The sequence below is a fragment of the Gavialis gangeticus genome, unplaced genomic scaffold (assembly GCF_001723915.1).
Source record: "Gavialis gangeticus isolate Ggan-Ray unplaced genomic scaffold, GavGan_comp1, whole genome shotgun sequence".
In the NCBI taxonomy this organism is placed as follows: domain Eukaryota; kingdom Metazoa; phylum Chordata; order Crocodylia; family Gavialidae; genus Gavialis; species Gavialis gangeticus.
The window spans coordinates 50,684,814-50,706,584 of NW_017729004.1; the positions used below are offsets into that span (position 1 = coordinate 50,684,814).

Below are 21,771 nucleotides of genomic sequence, written 5' to 3' on the forward strand. Positions count from 1 at the left end.
TGGAGGGGGAGGGTGGCTGGGGGTGTGTGTGTGTGGGTAGATGTGTGTGGTGGGGTGAGTGCATGTACAAGTGAGTAGGGCTTCCCTAGAGATGCACAGATATGTGTATGGGGGGCAGTTTTTGGGGGTGTGTGAAGGAGGGTGTGGGTGTATGCAGTGTTTGTGGGGTGTGTGATTGTGTGTGGGAGAGGGTGCGATTGTGGGGCTTGTGGGGGAGGGTTTGAGAGTATGATGGGGTGTGCATGGGAGACCCTGTTTGTGTCCCCATGAACCGGTCAGCCCCTGCTCCCACCCTGAAACAATCCAGAGCTCGCATGCCCTGTGGCACCTCCCTGCCACTGCCAGCAGCGCACAGCCCCCAAAGCACCCTACGCCTGCTCTGCACTGCTTGGAAACCCCACGGTACCGGCGGGGACCTGCACATGCAGCCCTGATTTGGCACAGCATACCCCGCGCCTGCTCTGGACTTGCCCATCCAGGCTCACCAGCAGTGGTGCTGGGCAGAAACTGTTGCTCAGCATGGGGAAAAGCAGCCCCCCTCCCACCACTGCTGGGCAGTTCTTGGTGCAGCCAACTGGATCCTGCACTATGCTGGGCTGCCCCACATCAGTGCCCACTCTGGGCTGCCCAGTGCAGCAGCAGTGACAGTGTGGAGCAGCCTCAGGGCAACCTGGGAGGCAGTAACGCAGGGCAGTCTGGCACGGGCTCCAGACAGCTGCACCAAGAACTGCCTGGCAGTGGTGAGGGGCAGGGGCTGCTTTTTCCCTGTGCCAAGCAACAGTTTCTGCGCAGCACTGCTGCCACTGCTGAGCCTGGATGGGTGAATCTGGAACAGGCATGAGGCATGCCAGGTCAGGGTTCCACATGTAGGTTCCCACCAATACTATGGGGTTTGGGGCCAGTGGTGGTGGCAGCCAGAAGGAGTCACCATTGCCTAGGCTGCCTAGAAAGGCAGTCCAGCTGCGGAGCTGTTCCAGCCCCACTGCATGCACAGAGGATGGCAGAATGTGCCATGGCCAGGCGGCGACTGGGCCAGGCGGGACCAAAGGACCCACTGTGGGCTGGACAAATCCCCTCCGCAGGCCATATTTTCCCCACCCCTGGGCTACTCACATGCTTAAAAATCAGTGCATGCTTAATCAGGACATTAATGATCACATCTTAATTGGGATGGGTAAGAGAAGAATCTGTAGCATGAAAAAAGATCCTTGAGGTGTAGTAGCTTGTAGTTTTTCATTACTTCAGCAACACATGACCTTGGTACCTGTCATTCTTTTTGGATGCTCTTCCTAATACTCATGGCATGGATTATTTTATCCTGGTTCAATGCAACTGTCTGTTTGCTCTTTCAGGAAGACTTCCACTCTGTTTATAAATCAAAGCTTTTTGAATTTCCTTTGGATAACCTACCAGCAGGTATGATTTTTAAAAAATAACCTCTTCTTTTTTGTCTTGTCTTAGTTTAATACCAAATTTGTTAATCATATTTCATGTAGTTAATCTTGTCATTTACTTGATTCTTCTTTTTTGTTCAACTAAAAAGGTTTGGAAGAAAAAATAGCAAATCAAACCGCACCTGAACTTTTGTATCACTGAATTTTTAATAAGGTCTTTTAAGTATGGACTGTGTTTATGCTATTATACATAAAGCAGATGCTTTGCAGTCTAAAGACTATTGAAAATAATTCCCATGTGCTAGATATTGATGATCTTTGGTTTCCTCAACCATTAGAGAGGAGTCATCTGCTGGTCCTTGCGTGTGTCAAGGTGTAGGACCTTCTAAGTTTTATCCAAGTTCTGATTCTTAATGTCTGTGCCTCAGTCTTCATCTCTGTAACTGGCACATACAACAAGGTTTGCATATTTTGAGGTTTACTTGCTTAGTAACGGATACTGAAAATGGAAGTGTTAACTTTTAGTACACATGTATCTCCATAAACACTTTGTATTATGTAAAGAGTTAGATAATGTTTAAAAAATAATGTTTTTTTAATGAACTCATTAATTGAAGCTGAGAATTTGACAAGGCAGACAAGCATTGTCAAGTGTATATTGGTTTGCAAATATAATTTCCTACTACATGCAGTGCATCGTAGATAAATCAGATCTGCCCCACCCTGCTTGTTTCTTAAAGAAAAAAATTGTCCAGTGTTGGTGTTCTACAATATTGAGATACAGGAGGTATAAAGACTGGGGCCTTCTTGTGCTGAATTTTCCATGGACATGGATGAGTCTTGGCTCTGGAGGGCAGTGTTCTTTTGCTCATAGATTTGTGGGAGAAGCTGCAATATTCATAGCACCAGTGAACTTCCATCACAGGCTGTAATGATTAAGTTCCCATAAAATCTACTTTGTAAAAGTTTTTTTTCTAAATAAAAAGTGTCCTTGGTAGATTTGCTCATGTACTGATGGCTAGCACAGTGTAAGGGGAATAACTAGCTCAGAACGCAGTTGAAAATTCATTATAAAACTGACTATACACATGCATCAAAGGTGGTTACTCTCTTCAGTTGTGGGGAAAGATGCAAAATGGCTTTATAAACCAAACAGCATATCCAATATGAGGCCAAATAATGGAGTACATTCCTGTATGGGATCTGTTTGCCAGGATGCCCTGTAACATAGCCAAAGATAGGGTGACTGCTGAGTTTGAAAGGAGTCTTTCTAAAGGGGTTACTAGAGCATGAGGCATATTGGAAATAGACTTGGGTGTCCTCTGGGCAAAGGGATTTCCTAGTGGGAAGCGTTGTTTTTTTACATATTTGGGGAAAAATAAATATCAATTTTGGGGTTTTTTATGATTTTTGAGAAGCAATTTTTTGCAACCAGCAACCTGTTACCTTCAAAGAAAGTGTCACATAAGACTTGTCACCTGTGACATTTTCACAAAAATCTTGATTTGGTTATATTTTGCTGACTTTTGTCATCAAAACTAGAACATTGCTGGCTTTACCACCAAAACCCCCACATATGCAATCTGAGTTAGGGAAGGGTTGCCAATTGATCAGCTTGTGGAATATGAATGAAAATAGCTTTTGTATACACATACTTTGCCATGAATATGACACGTCTCATGCCTGCTCATGGTACTTTAGGATCTCACATATAAACAAATTAAAGCAAGAGAATTTGATAACATGTTATAGATTCTGTTAAACTCTCTATCTGCCCCTTCTGCATTCACACGCAATGTTGAACACCTGCCTTGAATTTCAGATGAAAGATTTCATAGTTTCATAGTTTCTAGGGTCGGAAGGGACCTGAGCAGATCATCTAGTCCGACCCCCTGCCATGGCAGGAAGAGCACTGGGGTCAAATGACCCCAGTAAGGTGGTCATCCAACCTCCTCTTAAAAACCCCCAGGGTGGGAGCCTGCACCACCTCACTTGGAAGCTGGTTCCAGACCCTAGCCGCCCTGACCGTGAAGTAGCGCCTCCTGATGTCCAACTTAAACCTTCCCTCCGCCAGCTTGTGACCATTGTTCCTGGTCACTCCTTGCGGCGCTCAGGGGAACAGGGACTCCCCCAGCGCCTGCTGATCCCCCCTAACCAGTTTATAACAGGCCACAAGATCCCCCCTCAGCCTTCTCTTTTGAAGGCTGAACAGGTTCAGGTCCCGCAACCTTTCCTCATAGGACCTACCCTGCTGTCCCTTGATCATACGAGTGGCCCTCCTCTGGACCCTCTCGATGCTGTCCACATCCCTCTTAAAGTGCGGCGCCCAGAACTGGACGCAGTACTCCAGCTGCGGCCTGACCAGTGCCGCATAGAGGGGGAGGATCACCTCCTTGGACCTGCTTGAGATGCATCTGTGGATGCACGACAAGGTGCAGTTGGCTTTCCTAGCTGCCTCCCCACATTGCCGACTCATGTTCATCTTGGAGTCAATAATGACTCCCAGATCCTTTTCCACCTCCGTGCTGACAAGAGGGGAGTTCCCCAGCCTGTATGTATGGTGCCGATTGTTCCTCCCCAGGTGCATCCATTTAACAGTTGTAGAAGAGTTAGGATGGGCTGGAAGGCTTGCTGTCCTGAGTGATAGGCAGGGAAGCAGAGGTGGATGTCGTGGGGTGGAGTTATAAAGTTTTGGGCTGTCATTTGGGGGAGTCTATTGTTGTTTCTTATTTTGTGGTTGTTTGTCTTTTATTGTAAGCTTCCCTGAGCCTTTCTGGATAGGGTGGAATATAAATAGCTACTAATTTTATGTCTATAGAACACGCCAACATTTTTTCATTTTCTGTTGTTTATGTTGATTTTTGTTTTATTCAATAATATATAATAAATATGTATGTGTAACTTCCATTGCCTGATATGCATCTGTGGACAGCACCAATGAACCATTTAAGGGTAAAATTCTGGTCCCATTAAAATCAATAGCAAAGTTCTTATGGACCAGCATTTTAAGAACATGAGCTTTTCTGTCCTTACTTCCTTTACCTGGTATAGTACATTTGCCGTTAGAAGTATACCATATTTCTGACTTTTTGTCTTTTTAAAATTACTGTAGCTGGACTATTTGTCTAATCCTGTCCTATAATTAGGATGGATATTATACCAAAAAAAAGCATATTGCCATGTTTTTTGTATCACTAGTATTTCTCTTCTTATTATTGATCTTATTTGTAGAACTTACATGCCCTGAGAAGTTTTATCCTTAAGGTCAGGATTTTGTTCTCATCCTTTTTGAGTTCTCTTCCTCAGCTAAGATTTTCAGTCATAGCTACATTGTGAATGTGCATTGATATATCAAGAGCCTTTTATGCTGGCAGTAATAAGCTAACTTCATATCAGTACTAATAGAAGCTTACTGTATTCTATTATGGTATTGGCAGCATAGCTTTTTATTTTCTTCTGTTTCATGGAAATTAATATATATATTATATATATTATATATATATATATACAGGGCATGTAAGTTCTACAAATAAGATCAATAAGAAGAAGAGAAATATATATATTGTTAGCAAATAAAATATACTGCAGTGTGTGATGACCTGCAGATACTCCATGCTACAGTGTGAATCTGTCAGATTTTGCTGAACGTGGAGGGTTATAACTTTGAAGAGGAAAGCTTCAGGGATAACTCAAGGTGCCCCAAAAACTGATTTAGTAGTTTGAATGGTGGCAGAGAGGTGCTCTTCTGTAAGACAAACTGAAAGAGAACAAATAGAATAAAGAAAAAGGACCTGACTCTATGAACATGACCCTTATATGTGACTCACTTTAGTCACATGAGTAAAGCCATTTAGTTTAAAGGAGTTACTTATAGCAGTGAAGTAACCTGGGTAAGTATTTGCAATCTTGGCTCCTAGTTCATGAACTATCATGAGATAGTGTTATTTTATATCTAGTCCTGGTGATTATGTTTTGTTCAATCCCACTGGGAGAGAAATATGTGTGAAATTTTTTTATAAAAATGTGGTGTAATCTCCACTGTTTGGGTGAAATAGGCCAGTCATCTGTATTTTGATCTTATGATTTTTACTGTCAGAAGCAATTTGTATGGTCATCCTTGTCACATAGCAGCGATTGTAGTCCTTTCAATTTCTTAAGCTACATTATCTTTTTAGCCTGGTGTTTGATTCATGTGCAGAAATGCTATCTTTCATGCACCATATATGCAGAATCACCAGAAGTGGAAATGTGAGAGAAGTTTAAGACTAGATGTGCAACCAAATGTCTTATGATTGCATTACAAAGCCAAATTGGGGGTAAAGATTATTTGAATTGAAAGTGCCTTGCTTTGCACAACCCTAGCCATAATATTATTCCTCTCAGTCACATTAAGACCAAATTGAAAACCTGAAAGAAGATTTCAGCTACTGATTACTAAAAGGATATTCAAAAGTTGGAACAAATGCAGAGAAGGGAAGCTAGACTATTAAAGAGGACATAGTATTAGATGAGAGATTGTGGGAATTAAATACCTGTAGCCTCAAAGATAGGTGATTAAGGACATAAGAAAATAAATGAATTTGAGACCTATTAATGTACGAAAAAAACTTCTGTTTATATAAAAAATATTGGAACAAGGAATGATAAATCTAAAATGAAAGAAGGAAAAATTCAGGTGGGAAATTAAAAATGATGAGGACTAATGTTGTCTCCTGTTTAGTTCATACTAGTCCCCTCATCATCTCATGGCTTTCTCTGCATGTTACATGCATTATGCAATTACCTAGTTAATTGTGCAAATTAACTATGGTGCCTTAAACGTTTCAACCAACTATAAAGTTATTGTTAGTAATGTGTAATAACTTTATAGCTGGTACCTATCCAGGTTTAATTTGCATGTGTAGCCTGTGCCCTGTGGCTGGGAGCCCCATCAACTGTTTGGAGCTCTCAGCAGTGGGTGCCCATATAGATTGTAAGGCCGGAAGGCACCTTGGAAGGTCATCGGGTCCAGCTCCCTGCACCAAACAGGAAAGATAACTGGGGGTTAGGTGACCTCAGCAAGGTGACTGTATAGTCTCCTCTTGAAGATTTCCAGGGTAGGTGACTGCACCACCTCTGGAAGGAGCTTATTCCACACTCTGGACACCCTGACTGTGAAGAAGTTTTTTCTAATGTTGAGCCTGAATCGATCTTCCAGGAGTTTGTGGCCATTACTCCTGCTTTTCCCCTCGGGTGCCCTGGTGAACAGTTGCTCACTGAGCCATTAATGTACTCCTCTAGTGTAGTGGTAAGCTGCTACCAGGTCCCCTCTCAGCCTTCTTTTCCTCAGGTTGAAGAGTCCCAGATCTCTCAGCCTTTCCTCATATGGCCTGCCTTTTAAGACTCTGATCATAAAGAGGGCTCTTCTTTGGACTCTCTCAAGCTTGTCCACGTCCTTGTTAAAATGTGGTGCCCAGAACTGGATGCAGTACTTCAGTTGGGGTCTCATCCATGCTGAGTAGAGCAGAAGAATTACCTCCTTGGTTTTGCTGGAGATGCATTGATTGATGCATGCCAGAGTATTATTTGCCCTGCTGGCAACAGCATCGCACTGGTGGCCCATATTCATACTGTGGTCTATTATTACTCCCAGGTTCCTTTCATTCATGGTGCTAGTCATTTTGGTGCCACCAAGCCTTTAGGTGAATATGCACCCTCATGCCTGGAAGTTCCCAGCTGATGCTGGCGTCTAGCCATGCGAGCACATGTCCTCATAGCTGGAAGCTCTCAGCTGACAGGGTCCCCACAGCCGGAGCAGAGCTGAGTGGGGCGAGGGCAGATGCAAGCTGCCCACTGCAGGCTCAGGGCTCCCCACCTTGCTGCCTTTTCCTGGTAGCCCTGTGCTGGCTGTGTGCCCCCTGCCTGCCTGGCAGGAGTGGGGGCACAACTCCATGCTGTGACCACCCCTGCTGCTGCTGGTCAGGCAGGGGGCACATTGCCATGGCAGTGTGGCCAGTGTGGGGCTAACAGGGGAGGAAGCCAGGGCAGGGAGCCCTGAGCATGCAGTGGCCAGCCCACATCTGCCCCTGCACCATGCACAAATCTGGGGGAGGGGACACATGCCCCTCTGCCCCCTGAGGGGGATGCAGTGGTGTGGAATCGCCCCTCAATGGCACGCACCCCCTGGATGAGCTGCCCATGGCTCTGTCCTGCTCCCTGGCCTGGGCCCCATGCCCCAACCTGGCTGGGCAGTACCCCCACCCCCTGCCCCACTCCCTCCCTCACCATGGGGGCTTGATCTGCCCTCCCTCCCAATACTCCATTCCTTCCATAGATCTACCTTCAGGGAGCTGCTCTCTACAATGTCTGGCTGTATTCCTAGCCACATGCATGTATGTGGGCTTACACATGCTTGTGACATCCCCTGCATCCCACTCTTGGCAGCCCCTTGCAGGCTGGAACACTGCCAGCCTGCAAGGGGAAACTAACCGTTTCCCAATCCCTGCACAATACTGTGAATCTGGGAGAAATACTGTCTCGGAGTCATGCATCCTGGGACTGGGTCTGTCCCACCTAGTTAGGGATGGGTGGTCACCCTAGATAGGAACTGACTTGCAATCCCACAATCACATCTCCTGCCATTTACATGTAGTACAGTAGGAGGTATGATTGAGTGGGTTGTGCATTGTGTGGATTACACATTTTACTTGTGACCAGCAAGTAAAATGAAATTTGGCTAAAGAATAATCTACTCAGTGTTTCTGATGAGAGATTTTCAAAGTTACTGACAAGGTAGAATTAATGTAAGGGAATATTAAATTTGTTGTGGATTTTGTCAGTATCCCAAAGGTTTAGCTCAATCCTACCATGTCATTCTGTGAAAAAAATGACTCTCAAAGCTTGTGTTCACTTTGTTTCCTTTTCATGGTAATATATGCAGACAGTGCAAGAGTGGGGTGAACTGATTGCTGAATTAATGAAAATATGATTAATTTCATGGTAGCACCATACAAAATTACAATTACAATAACTGGAGTCTTAGTCTTAGAACACCGGTTACAGCTTCTATGGTATGATACCCACATAATGATTGTTTTAACAAAACTTTATTATTAATAGTAGACTTTTTATTCATACTCGGTTGTTAGGAAAGCAGCTGTAACATTGTCCCCAGTCTAGGTAAATATTCAAAAAGTACAATTGTTATCTAATTTAAATATGAAAAAAACATGCCAAGTGAAATGATATACTTTTTTTGTAAAACTAAAGACTTATCTCAGTGTGCTTTCCATGTAGAATTCAAGCAAATGAACACTACATCACAGAAGTTTGTTGTAAAGTCAAGACACAAAAGGAGTAGAAGACAGGTATGAGCTGATATACTAATTTATACTATTAGGATTGGCTAACAGCTATTGAATGACTCTGAAGATGAAATCCTATTGTTTCTGTCATTTTGACATATGAGATATAAATAAACAAATAATCAAGGGAGGGAAGGAATTTCAGTAGCATCCATGGGCAAATGCAGGATTTTGTAAAAGGGGTGCAGGAGCAGTAACCAACATTTCAGGGATGGTTGCACCCTCACTTCTAGCCTCTTTCTACCCCTGGATGGGCAAACCACACCACAGGAACATCAGATGAGGATTTCTTTTAAGTCCCCAAATCAAGTAAGATATCCCTCTCTCCCTCCATTACTCTTTGTGCTCAGTGGCATGTCCCTCCAGGGACAGCGGCAGTGGTGGGCAGTGGAAGTAAGTACAGGGAGAGGAAGGAAGGTGACATGCTACTGGGGGAAAGGGAAGCGGGGAATTCTTGAAGAGGGGAATCTGATTCAGGGATTTAAAAAAGGCATCAGCTGCTGCTCCCATGGCATTGCCTGAAACAGGGGTGTCACTGCACTCCCATCTTGATCCACCTCTGCTAGAGGCTTTTTGGAGATGGCTGAAAAGTGGGGGAAACTGAGGAGGAGGAGGAAGTAGCATTTCAAGAGCGCTGTGTTCACTTGGAAAAGTGCACAATTGTCTCCTGATCTCTGAACTAAACATAAGACTAAAGGCTAAAAGAAGCGGCAAACACATATTTATCACCTTGAAAGTAAACAGGCAATAAAAGAAATTGTCACATAAATGATTTTTTGTGAACATCACTCTATACCCGATAGCACTAAAAGGATTTGCTGCTTTTTCATAAACAGCATGCAGTAGCTGTAGAGCTATAGCAGCAATCATGACATAATAATCCTTGTGGGAAAACCAGAGAAAACAAGGACAACACAGCTGTGAATATCTGTAAACTGGAAGGAAATGAGGCACTAAATTGACTGTGAAGTAATGATTGATTTAGAATTTGAACAGATAATACAGCCTTTTAAGTGCTTTTCTAGCTAAGAGCTGCTTTCTCTTTATATCAGTGTTGTGATCTCCTAACTGATAGCAAACTGTTTCTAAAGATACAGTTGCTGTTTAGGATTTAAAAAAAATCTAGGAGTTCTTGTTTGTTTTTTAAGTGTTTATCAAGCTCTGGAGGAGATGGGGCAGGGAACACTTACCACTTTTAAAGTAAATACCTATCATTCTTCCACTAGCCCTCCAAAAACTCTCTAGATTAATTTTGGAATTAAAGTGTGTCAGGTTGTGGTTTACAAGCATAGACAGGTAGAACAACAATGTGAACACACAATTATTTTTGTAATGTTAGATTCTGAAATAAAATAAGTGAAATGATGGAAGTATAGTAGTATGATTTATACCTGAGACCAGAATAAAGGAAATAAATTATCCTTCTTGCTGTAACAAATTGATGTGTTTTCCATAAAGATTTAAACAGATTTTGAATGTTAATGTTTCTGCAGGTTCGTCGGATTCCACATAAAGTTGAGAAGGAAACAAAATACATTGAGCTAATGATTGTTAATGATCATCTAATGGTAAGACTTGCATGCTTTGCTACTTAAAATTTATTAATATTTTAAAATTGTCTTAAGCCTCTGAGGCAGAAATAATTAGGCATTCTATGTTGCCAGGGTGTAAATTCAGCCTACATCTTAAAGACAATTGATTCTGACCTTGTATTGCTATTGTGTAATTACACAGAAAATACTCTTGATTTTCACCAAGATAAATGAGAACAATCTTAAATTAAATATGAAGAACTAGAATTTTGGACAGTAGTTTCCTGTGTTTCTGGACTCAAAGCAGATCACATTTCTTTTATAGTGTTTTGGATATTATTATGCTTACCACTAATAACCATGCAAATCAACAATGTTTGTGTATTGATGACAGACAGATTTATAATGACTGAATTTACTGAGACATCAAAATACACCAATAGTATATTTTATTGTTAAGCAAGTACCTTTCCAGAGAGCAAGTGCTAGGGCTTTTTAATACAGCTGAGAAATACATAAACCAGAGCCAATAGCTGGGCCCTAAAGCTAGGCAATTTCAAAGAAGTAAAGTTTTCACAGTGAAGAGAATTAATCCTTGGAAAGAGTAGGTAGTTAGCTGTGTCAGTTTGAAGTCAGGTAGAAGTTAGGGCAGGGTAGCACCTTAGAGACTAACCAATTTAAAGATGCTATGAAGGTGGTCACCTACAAAAACCTATCCCTCTCTAAAGCAGTTAGTCCATAAGGGTGCCTGTACATGAGCATGGAGGCTGCTTAGGTGTGCTGTAATTACCGAGCATTGGAACAGACTCAGTTAAACAAGTCTGCTGGAGCGTGGTAGTTATTGTGCTCCAGCAGCTTTCCACGTCTTGTGTATCAGCGTCCCCATGCTTCAAAATGGCAGCAGGGGCACTTAACTAAAGCTTATTGAGTGAGCTATAGTTCAAGTGCCCCTGCTGCCATTTTGAAGTGTGGGGATGCTAATACATGAGATGCTGTGACACTTCAATTAGAGTGGCTGCTCTAATTAAAGCGCCCCCCTCCCCCAGCCCTGGAGCATGTGTAAAAGTGCCCTAAATTGCTACCTTGCCTTACCTTCTGACTAATCTTCAGGAATAAAGGTAGTGACTCCACTTCTTAAAATCTTTAGATAGGGATGGAATTAATTTCTGAAAGATATGCTTTAGTTAAACCCAAATTATGATGTGCAGTAGAAGTAAGTAGATAAAATTCTGTGACTAGTGAATCTCTTAACAGGAGATCGCATGAGATAAGTTAAAAATCCCTTATGATTTTAAACTCTATAAATATATCAGTTGTATCCATCTTTTCTGCTAAGTCTGGTATATTTCAAGGAGTGCCCAAATTTGCAAACATGCCCATCAAGTTGTAGAAGGAATACACTGTCATCATTGGGTGATTTAATCCGTTTACAGCTCTATTTGGTGAACGAAACATAATTTCTTAAATCACAGAGGAAAATGTTGGATGCCATTCAACATTTCCTGAATTATTGTGTTCAAGCCTGGAGAGTAGAGGCCACAGCCTGGACAGTGGTACATGTTCTACTCAACTGAACAGATCTGATTCCTCCAAAGTCTAGTGCTTCTTATATTATGATATTTATGGATATTATCAGAGTCAGTCCACTGTTCCCCTGCACAGACTGTAGACAGCTTTGCAAATGAATTATTTCCTGTTGGTTTACAATATTTTTGGTAAAGGGTCTGAGGCAACGTAACTGAGGCAGGGGTGACTGGGATAGCAGCCCCAGGCACCGCTTTTGTAGGAGGGGTGCAGAAGCAGCCATTGTCACAGTAGTAGCTAAGTGTACAGCTGCAATCAGCATGGCAGGAGCCGGCGCTGCCCTGAGTGCTGTGCGACTTTGGTGGGTGCAGTGCTGTGCTGCTAAGCCTCTGGGATTTACCCAGTCATTATTAATTTGCCTGCACTCTGTATCTGGAGCTATGATTATGGACAATTAGTTACAGTATTGGCAGCGTGCTTTGGGCTAGCATTTGAATAACCATGGGCACTGTGAGATGCAAAGTGCCTTTTTAATGGTCACACGTTCTGTTGTTGAATTTTCAGACACTTCAAACTTGAGAATGTTCCAGTAACTGTGTTCATCTTATCACTTTTCTTGTTTTTTGCTGAGTCTGCAAACAGCAGTAACCTATAACTGGTGAATTTCTTCTTAGCTGAGGTAATCCAGTATGCACTGAGCTACTGACATCACAGCCCTCATAAATCAGTGTTGGAAACTGGCTGTTCAGAGTCAAGAAGTTGATTCAACGTTTCATTAGCCCTCTAACACCACTTGTCTCAGTTTTTATTTAATAGAATATGTTAGAAGCGCCACAACTTGTACAAAACCATCAAATATTGAGGAAGACTAAATAGACATAACTTACCTATAGCTGGCTGCCATATTCTGTCTCTGGTAGATGCGAGACAGCAAGGTGTCTTGTGGCAGCAGAAAATAAACAATCTTATACAAAGATGCTTATTGCCTGGTGATTTAGATCCAAACTTTGCCTTCCCTTGAATTTTGTATAGGCTGGTAATGTATAAAAAGTACCTTTTTATTAATTTCTCTATTTTGGAAAGAGGGATTTATATTAAAAAGCCAAAAGCAATCTCCCTATTGTGAGGAGACCATCCTAAACAAAACATGAGCACCCAGTGATGAATTTCTAGGAGCAGTTACTTCTAAAGATATGCTTCCATTTACTGGAGTGAAAACAAGGAAATAAACTAAAAGCCACACTATTTTTGTCTGCTTTAGATAATTTGGTGATATCAGTATATTCTGAAAAGGGCAAAAATCAGCTGCAAAGATATATTTATCTTTAGATCCCAAAGCCCTTTTCAAAGGAGAGTGGGTGGGGGGGAAACCATCATCCTTCTAATTTTTAAGATGGGTCGATGGAGATTGATTTTTCAGAAGAACTAAGCATCTGCAAAGCCCTTGATTTTTTTAAACTTGTTAGAGCTCAGCACATCTTGAAGATCAGCTCTGTGTAGTTTGTCCAAGGCCACACAGTAAATCACTGCCAACTGAAGTGAAAAAAAAATGAAGCAAAAAAGGTAGTGGACACAGTGACCTTGGAAAAAATCTGAACACATGACTGAAACGAATAATTAAATACTATCATTTTTAAAACATTCTTGTAAAGTCTTTGTATGACTGCTGCCTCATCACAAAATAAATGTTATCAAAGGTAAAATATTTCTTCAGCACTTTTTTTATAGCAGAACTACCAATATTGAAGTATTTGTGTTTAAGGATCCTTTCATGCCCCCTAAAATGTAAGTTGGGAAATATTTTTCAATTGTATTGTGCTTAGTAAAATAAAAAAAGGGCGAGTCAAATCTCGGGTAAGGATTATTATGAGCTCAGGCTTAAAAAACAAAATGACAGATGATAGTGTAACACCCCAAAAGAGGTCATTTTAAAAAAAGACTTGTATGAATGCATCCAGTTCAAAACAAAGAATTGGTGTATGCTTTAGAACATATTCCTTTTTAGGAATAAATATGTTAACATTTCCTAAGTATTTTTTAAAGATTGTACATTTAGAAAAATTTACATTGATGCTGGATTTTATGTACTGAAAATAGTTTCATGCAGTGCTTAAAGCATGTGCATAAATCTTTGGAGGCCTGAGGCCTGAATTTTATGTTTAAGCCTTTTTCTTTAGTGCTCTGTACATTTTATTTTGTTTCTGTGTTCTACCATCTTTTCTCGACTATCCTTGTGCCTGACTTCTCCTTCATGTCATTTCTCTCATGGTTATTTTGTCACCTTTCTTTTTCATCATATGTTTTCTTCCATCTCTTCCTGAGTGTATTTTTCTTTTCACCTAGTCTCTCTTTCCCAGGTTGTTACAGTAGTATCTTAGCTGGGTACAGGCATTCATTTCTACTGATAAAAATTTCTTACTGGTAGAAAATTAGTCTGGGAGCTGGAGTGTACATGTGTTACAGCCCCCTAGCTGGAAAGTTACACATATGAGCTCTCCAGCCAGGGATCACAAGAAGGCTGCTCCCTGGGTCATCACTGCTCTCAGGGGAGTTCATTACCTGGCAGCTTGCCCTCTCCCCTGCCTGGGAAGGAGGAAGACTGTCAATAGGCAGCCACCCTGGTTTTAAATTGCCTCTTCAGCAGCCCAGATGAGCTGCACACCGGGTGATTTAAAGTCAGAGGAACAGAGAAGTGCGGCTAGGGACAACTTTGAAACTGGGTCCTGGCTCCCCAGCTGACCTGAGTGGGTTGTCAGGGAGTCAGAGGACTGTGGGGTGCAAGTGTCTCTCCCTCCTGAAAAGTGTACAAGCATTCAAGTCATACAGGGAGGAGGAAGATCTTCCTTGTAAATAACTTATCGAACATCTTGTGGAGGAGACAGTTTTCTTCTGCAAGAAATCTCTTGATTGTCCCTTCATCTCTCTTTTTCGTGGTGGGAGAAAGGCTTTTCTCTTAGCACAAAAGGAATATCTGCACATTGCCTTAATCTCCCTTTCCTCCTACCCAGGTCAAAAACCACACAGTTCCTTGGCTTATTCCTCTTTTCTGCCTCCTGCTCAGCAAAAAAATCTTTCCTTTTTCCCATCTACAATTTGAAGCTTGGAAACTCTGGATTTCGGACACACTCTGGGCTGCCTGGTACTGGTTGGGAAAACATTTCAAAGAACTCCACAGCAGTCAGGCTGCAGGAGGTCAGATGCGTGTGTACGGTGTGGAGTTCCCAGCTGTTTATGACAGGGTGGAAAAAATGAAGATATTTTCTAAATAGTTTTTCCAGGCTTGTAGTTTCCTGAAACCTTAGGGAGTTTTTTGAGGCATGTTTTTGTCATGGCACCAGAGGGATATATTATTCTGGCTGACCTAATCACTATGTACAGGCATTGTATAAAAACTGCAAACCACCCAATAGAGGCTAGACAGGTGGTAAGGCGAGGGCTTTGGTAGCCCCACAGGGACATATGGGAGCATTTCAGAGCTTCAGGGATTGCATATTCCAGTCACTCTCACTGGTTTTCCAGAGTGGTTAAAGGGAGATTGTTTTTATGGTCCACTTCTGGTGGGTGTTTAATATGGTAAAAATAAACAGCATATGGTACCTTTCAAGAGCAGGAAACATGGACCTGATTTTCAGCAAGTACAGGGCACCTTTTCAGAGTGTTTTAGGTTAGTTTCCAAAACTGTTAGACACATCAGAAAAACTTGGTCTAGGTGTCTTAGGCTTTTCTAAAGCATTTGTCACTGTAACATTTAAGCACATTAAAGGTGCAGAATTATATGAGGGCTGTTCAATAGGTAGAAGGACTTGGGAAGGTTATGTTGCATAGGAAATGTCACCTTTATAGAATAATATTGCAATGTTCTACTGTTGCTGTATCATTACAAATGTGATTTGAGACTGTTACTGTGAAGTACTACAATTTATTTTTTGTAAGGAAAGACAGGTAGGGATTTAGGACAATAATTTCAGGAAAATGTGTTCAGATATATTAGACTGCAAGTGGACAGATTAATATTGACTACATCTGCAAAGCAGTTTCAGGTAAGGGTACTGAAATTATGATAGCATATGCCATATTGGAATTTGACCGTTAACTACTAATAGTTCATGGTTTTAAGGTCGTGATAATGATAACAATTGCAATAAAAATACTTCCATAGAAATTCTATAGCATCTTCACCAAAGAACTTAACTTTCCAAATATGTATTAATTGACCCTCCCAATACTGTACAATGCATATTTGAATAATTTTAACTGTTTTAAATTATAATCAATCCAAAAGATAAACAGCTTGCACACAGCTTTTCCTACAGGTAAATTTATTTTTAAATGCTTATCAGATCACCAAAAATGCATTTATAACTTGTTTCTGTTTGTTTCCAGTGTAAAAAACACCGGTTATCAGTTGGCCATACAAACAGCTATGCTAAGTCAGTTGTGAATATGGCAGATTTAGTAAGTATTACTCAGTTTAGTGCTTTTTTTACATGTGTTGTGAATCACATGGTTATAATGCTGTGGAAAATGTCAGTTCACAGATAATTATAATATTAAGTTATGTGTAGATTTCAGGCGTTTATTTAGGTCATAGTCCATCAAGGGACTAAGATATGTGCTTAAAATATGTAAGAGGAATAATTTCCTTCCCTTTATGTGCTCAGCTGACTTCTTATTGAGATTTTTAAAGTACATCTTACAAGAAGAGACTACTTGTTCAGACTACCATATTAATTACTGCTAAAACTTACAAGGCATCTGGAACGAGAGTACACTAAAATTTATGAGGAAAATAAGTATTTTACTCAATATTGAGAAATACTGGGTAAACCCTACAAAGAGTTGGCTTTCAGGGCTATAAATAATAGAAGGGCATAGTATACATTCCTCACTCTAGAAATATTTACAAGGATTCAAAAATCAAACTATTCTTATGCTTGGAAATCTTTGGTTTGGGATATTCACTCCCCAATAGCCAGAGGTTGTCCAGGTTTCTGGAGAGTTACTCAGAGTCAAAATAAACTTGACTAAAAAACTGCATGACAGTCAAAATTGTAGTGTTGCTGCCATTCAGCAGTGCTAATCTATCACTGAGGTTCATTGAACACTATGGAATACAGATAAACCCTGGGCTTTTCTGAACTCAAAGCTTTAAGGTATCCAAAGTCTAGTGTGGTCCTTCAGAAATTTGTATCAAAACTAACATTCATTTTTCACAAAAGTTTTAAGACATGCTGGAGGCCTTCATAAGATTTTTCAGCTGGCAAGGAGCATTTTGGTGTTTGACTATTGTGGGATCATATAGAACTTATCAGAGGATTTGACCCTAATCTAGATTTTAGCTGAAGTACTTTTTATTTAAAAAAAAGGAAAAATTGGTGATCTTCAGGAAACTAAATGTTCATTACCATAGATTAAGTACTGAATTACCTGAAAAATATAAGTTGTTACCAAAAGGGAAAAAGAAGTTACTATATTATATTCGATATAATATATTTGTTCATTCTGTTAATATACTAGATATATAAAGAACATCTAAACACCAGGATAGTATTGGTTGCCATGGAAACCTGGGCCACTGATAACAAGTTCACCATATCTGAAAACCCACTGGTGACCCTTCGTGAGTTTATGAAATATAGGAGGGATTTTATCAGAGAGAAAAGTGATGCAGTTCACCTTTTTTCGTACGTAACTTTGTATGATATTTTATTACTATTTCTTCATTCCATGGGGGGATGTTATCACAAGTGGCTGGCACATCTTTATATTATCTATGCAATCTACAGTAATGCAAACAGTAGCGCATAAGAATGCCAAGGCTGGGGGACGGGGATTAGAGCAGTACACAAACTAAGCACAAACTGCATGCACTGTGAAGTCTGGTTGTCTTGCATATTAGCTGCCAACACGGATAGCCTGATCGCTGATGCATGGCACTTGTTGCAGTTCTGCTTCTTTCAAGCTCCGATGAGGGGCCATTATCACAACGTCATTGAGAGTTCTGATTAAAGGGCTCAGTATATATTACTGAATACTCTGCATGTTGCAGGATTACTGAGGTTTTCTGTTGCCTCCAAATAATTTATTTTCAAAAAGCGCATGAGCTGTAAGACTCACACTGAGTATTTTTGCTGGGAAAAATATTTTTTGACCTTGTCTAAGTATTTGAACTGTTTTGGCACTGTGATTAATGTAATAAAATACAATAAGTACAGGACCAATAATGCAATAGCACCGTGTCATGGTTGAGACACTGGGTTGGGACTCAGTTCATGCTTGTGTGTGACTTGGGCAAGTCATGTGGGTTTTGTCTATACTGTCTCTGTGCCATACCTGGGACTGCCACAGAAAAGCACAGCCTGCCACCTACTCCTCTTGGTGTGCACCAAATTCCCATACTGAGGCACTGCAGGAAGTACACCCAAGCCAGAGAGTCTGAAAACAGTGCTCAGGTGTGATCCTCAGAGCTGCTATAAGCCAGCTACCACACCTCATTTCCAGAATGTGGTGCTCCATTCCACACGGTGGAGTGCATATGCTCTGTTTCTTTGGTCATGGGCTCAGTATGGAGGCATAGAGCTAGGGCCCCAACCCCAGTTGGTACCTTTAGATTTTAGTATAATGCAAATAATAATTGAAATGAAGGTCTGAAGATATTGAAATCATGGGTAATCTAGAAATCAAAATCTAAGATTGTGTGTTTTCAGAATGGACGTAAACACTAGAATTGGGAGGTCAGGATGGATGGTTGCAGTGGTTTCTTCTGGCCTTGGAATCTGTGGATAGCCCTGTTCATTCTTTTCTTCATGGCTCTTGGGAGAACAGGAGACTATCAGTTTACCTTGTCATGTTGATAAAATTTATAGCTTGGCTTTAAGACAATGATTGTAATCAAATTGTATGCATCAGGGCTTCTGCTAGTTATCTCCAGGGATCAGGATTTTTTTTTCTTTGATGCATCTGATCAATGTGTGTTTTTTCCATCTTGCTTGGAAGCATCAAAAAATGGCCAGAGCTAGGGGTGGGACAACAGATGGGGTGGATCAGTGCCATAGGGTGGTTTGGAGAATTCTCTTTCTTGAATTATGGCATAATAGGAAAGTAAGACTGAAGGGGACCTGACAAAATCATCTAGTCCAGCTTCCTGCTCGAGGCAGGATCGTCCCTAAACAATTCCAGCCAAATGTCTGTCCCAGTTGAATTTCATCTGGTTGACTGAGGACAACTTTTCCAGTCTATCGAAGTCATTCTGGATCCTAGCTTTACCCTTCAGGGTGTTTGCAACACCACCCAACTTGGTCATCTACAAATATGCTAAGTGTGCACTCAGTCCTATTGTCCAAATCATCAATGAAGATATTAAACAATACTAGACACAGAACAGATACCTGGGGAACCCCATGTGATACCTCCTCCCAACTAGATATTGAGCCATAGATGACTTCTCATTGAGCATGATTATCCACCTTACAGTACTTTTGTCTAGTCTGTATTTCCTTAGCTTGTTAATAAGAATGTTGTGAGAAACAGTGTCAAAAAGCCTTCGTAAATTCAAGGTATCTACTGCTCTCCCCACATCCATGGAGCCTGTCACCGTATCATAGAAGGGACTGGCTGTGGTTACTTTTGGGTGTGGTTAGGGTCATACTGATCACCAGATTTGGGGTCAGGAAATAATTTTCCCACGAGCCTGTTTGGGGTTTTTTTAACTTCTTCATCATAGAGTGTGGGTGATTGGCTAGCATCAGCAAAATGCATCTCACTTAACTAGTTCCAGTTCCTCGTCACTGCTGGGGCTTGAGGCCTTAGTCACTTTGTTCTCTTTTATTCTCTGCTCGTGTAACACAGAAGTTTAACTTGCTGAAGACTGAAATGATTTTTCTAACTATATCGCTATTAGGCTTTAATATTGGAGGTATGTGCATGAAATTTAATGATCTGTTATATAGAAGAAGGCATATTAGAATATTTCTTTTTTCTGGTCTGAAACTGTGAAAGTGTGGATCAAAAGAGATTTCTCTCAAAGAAGTTGTGCACCACAGCAGATGTAATCTTTGGCTGTTTGGGGAAAAGCCTCCTCAAAACAGTTATGAACAATTCTTTTTGGTTTTCATAGTTCTGTATTCTGGGGTTTTTTGGGGGGTGAACTGTTTGCAGCTGGCATAAGAAAGGTAAATAAAGGGTAAATGGAAAAAGAATGAGCCTGACATGGTAAAACTTCTTCTGTTTTTTCTTTTTTAAAAGAGGGAGCCGATTTCAGAGCAGTCGCAGCGGTGCAGCCTACATTGGAGGAATTTGTTCACTATTGAAAGGCGGAGGTGTGAATGAAGTAGGTGTTTGCATTCATAGTAGCACGACATTGTGGACCGTATAACACCTGTATTTATGCAAGCATGTTTTTCAAGCATGTCTCTTTGCTTCACTCCCAATACAGAATTTTTATTAATGAAAGAAAGTTCAGATAAAGAATAATACTACAAGGCAAAGTGAATAATACTAGCTGTTTGCAGATATTAAAAAAAGAAAAACCCTGTGCTTCAGTGGTGCTTTTTGGCACTGTTAGCTAAAGCTGGTTTGATCAGCTATTCAATAGAAGTGCCAAAAAAGCCCCACTAAAGTGCCCAATCTTTACAGATGCTAATGAGCTAGGTTGAAGTAATGTGTTGTTGCTTCTGGGCATGCTCCAGGCTCGGCGCAGAAAAGTGCCGAGTTTAAATTAAAGTGCTGTGGGTTTTGGGTTTTTTTTGTTTTGTTTTTTTACATCTGCAAGCACCCGTTGTGTTTATGTTCAACTAAACTTTCCAAGCCAGGGTCCATTGCCTGATTTCCTCCACTCTTACATCCATTCTGGCAGGAACAAATTAAATGTTTTTTACAAGACCTGTTTTAAACATTTTTGTTTTCCTTGCTGGACTGTTAAAGAGGTGAAGATAAATTAGTCTTCACTATTAAGAGTTAAAAAACTGCTTTTTGTTTTATCTCTGTGCTTGCTTTCCTCCTCAGACCTGAAGAAAAATGCTTTGCAATTGAAAGCTTGTATAACTTTATCCCAACTATGCAGTTGATCCAGTAAAAGTTATCATATGAAAGAAAATCTCTCTTTCTCATGTAATTCCTGAACCATCATGGCTACAACATCACTACTTTTCCTTTAAAAATAATCTTGTTTTTAAACTATAAAAACTGCCCTCGTATTTAAGAATCTTTTATCAAAATTATTTTTTCCCCTTCTTGTTTTGTTTCCTTCAGTTTGGAAGGCCAGACTTAATGGCAGTAACCTTGGCACAGTCCTTAGCCCACAACCTTGGCATTTTCTCAGATAAAAGGAAACTATTAAGTGGTAAGTTTGGTTGTTTCCTACCTTCCCAAATTAAGGTCTTCAAGAGGGGGAAGTATTTCCCAATATTGCCAACTTTTGCCAGAATCTTGAAATTTTGGTGATTTAGCATCTCTTTCTTGATAAAATAAGGACAGTCTACTATCACATAATTTTCCTCTTAATTACAATGGCTGCCATCTTTGCTACTCTCAGTAAGGCTGATGCTAGCAAGGTGATGACCTTTTTCCTCCACAGTCTATCAGCATGTGGCAGTAAGGCTGCTATCTCACATTGTTTTAAGTGAAATTGAAACCATGCTCCTAGGCAAAGGGCCCACACACTGTGGTTTTGGAGACTAAATAGATTGCTTTTGGGATAGATGGATTATGAGGAGACAAATAGATCCTGCGATTGGTGAGCAGTTGTGAAAGTTGGGATCTCTACATTCCCTAGCTGTTCAGAGGCGGGTTTCCCCTTCACCTGCACTGAAGTAAGGTGGGGAACTGCTTTTCACTCCTGTCCATTTCCTACCCCAGTCTATCCACATTACTTTGGCCTCCCATATACCTCTATATCTTTTCAAACTTTCCTTCACCCATTTTCCTGGATGTGCCTCCTTCCTTCCAGTGACCTACACCCTATTATTTCCTCTGCTTCTG

General features: G+C 40.9%; 1 protein-coding gene across 1 annotated transcript in view; it reads left to right on the top strand.

The window, feature by feature from the left end:
- ADAM22 (ADAM metallopeptidase domain 22) overlaps positions 1 to 21,771 on the top strand; it is a gene marked incomplete at its 5' end in the record, with an annotated part of 236,452 nt that overhangs the window by 146,530 nt on the left and 68,151 nt on the right. The window contains 7 exons of the mRNA XM_019508374.1: positions 1,353 to 1,416; positions 8,670 to 8,740; positions 10,231 to 10,305; positions 16,177 to 16,248; positions 17,311 to 17,477; positions 20,038 to 20,122; positions 21,043 to 21,133. Coding sequence (XP_019363919.1) covers positions 1,353 to 1,416; positions 8,670 to 8,740; positions 10,231 to 10,305; positions 16,177 to 16,248; positions 17,311 to 17,477; positions 20,038 to 20,122; positions 21,043 to 21,133 — 625 coding nt within the window. The remainder of the gene's footprint in view (positions 1 to 1,352; positions 1,417 to 8,669; positions 8,741 to 10,230; positions 10,306 to 16,176; positions 16,249 to 17,310; positions 17,478 to 20,037; positions 20,123 to 21,042; positions 21,134 to 21,771) is intronic.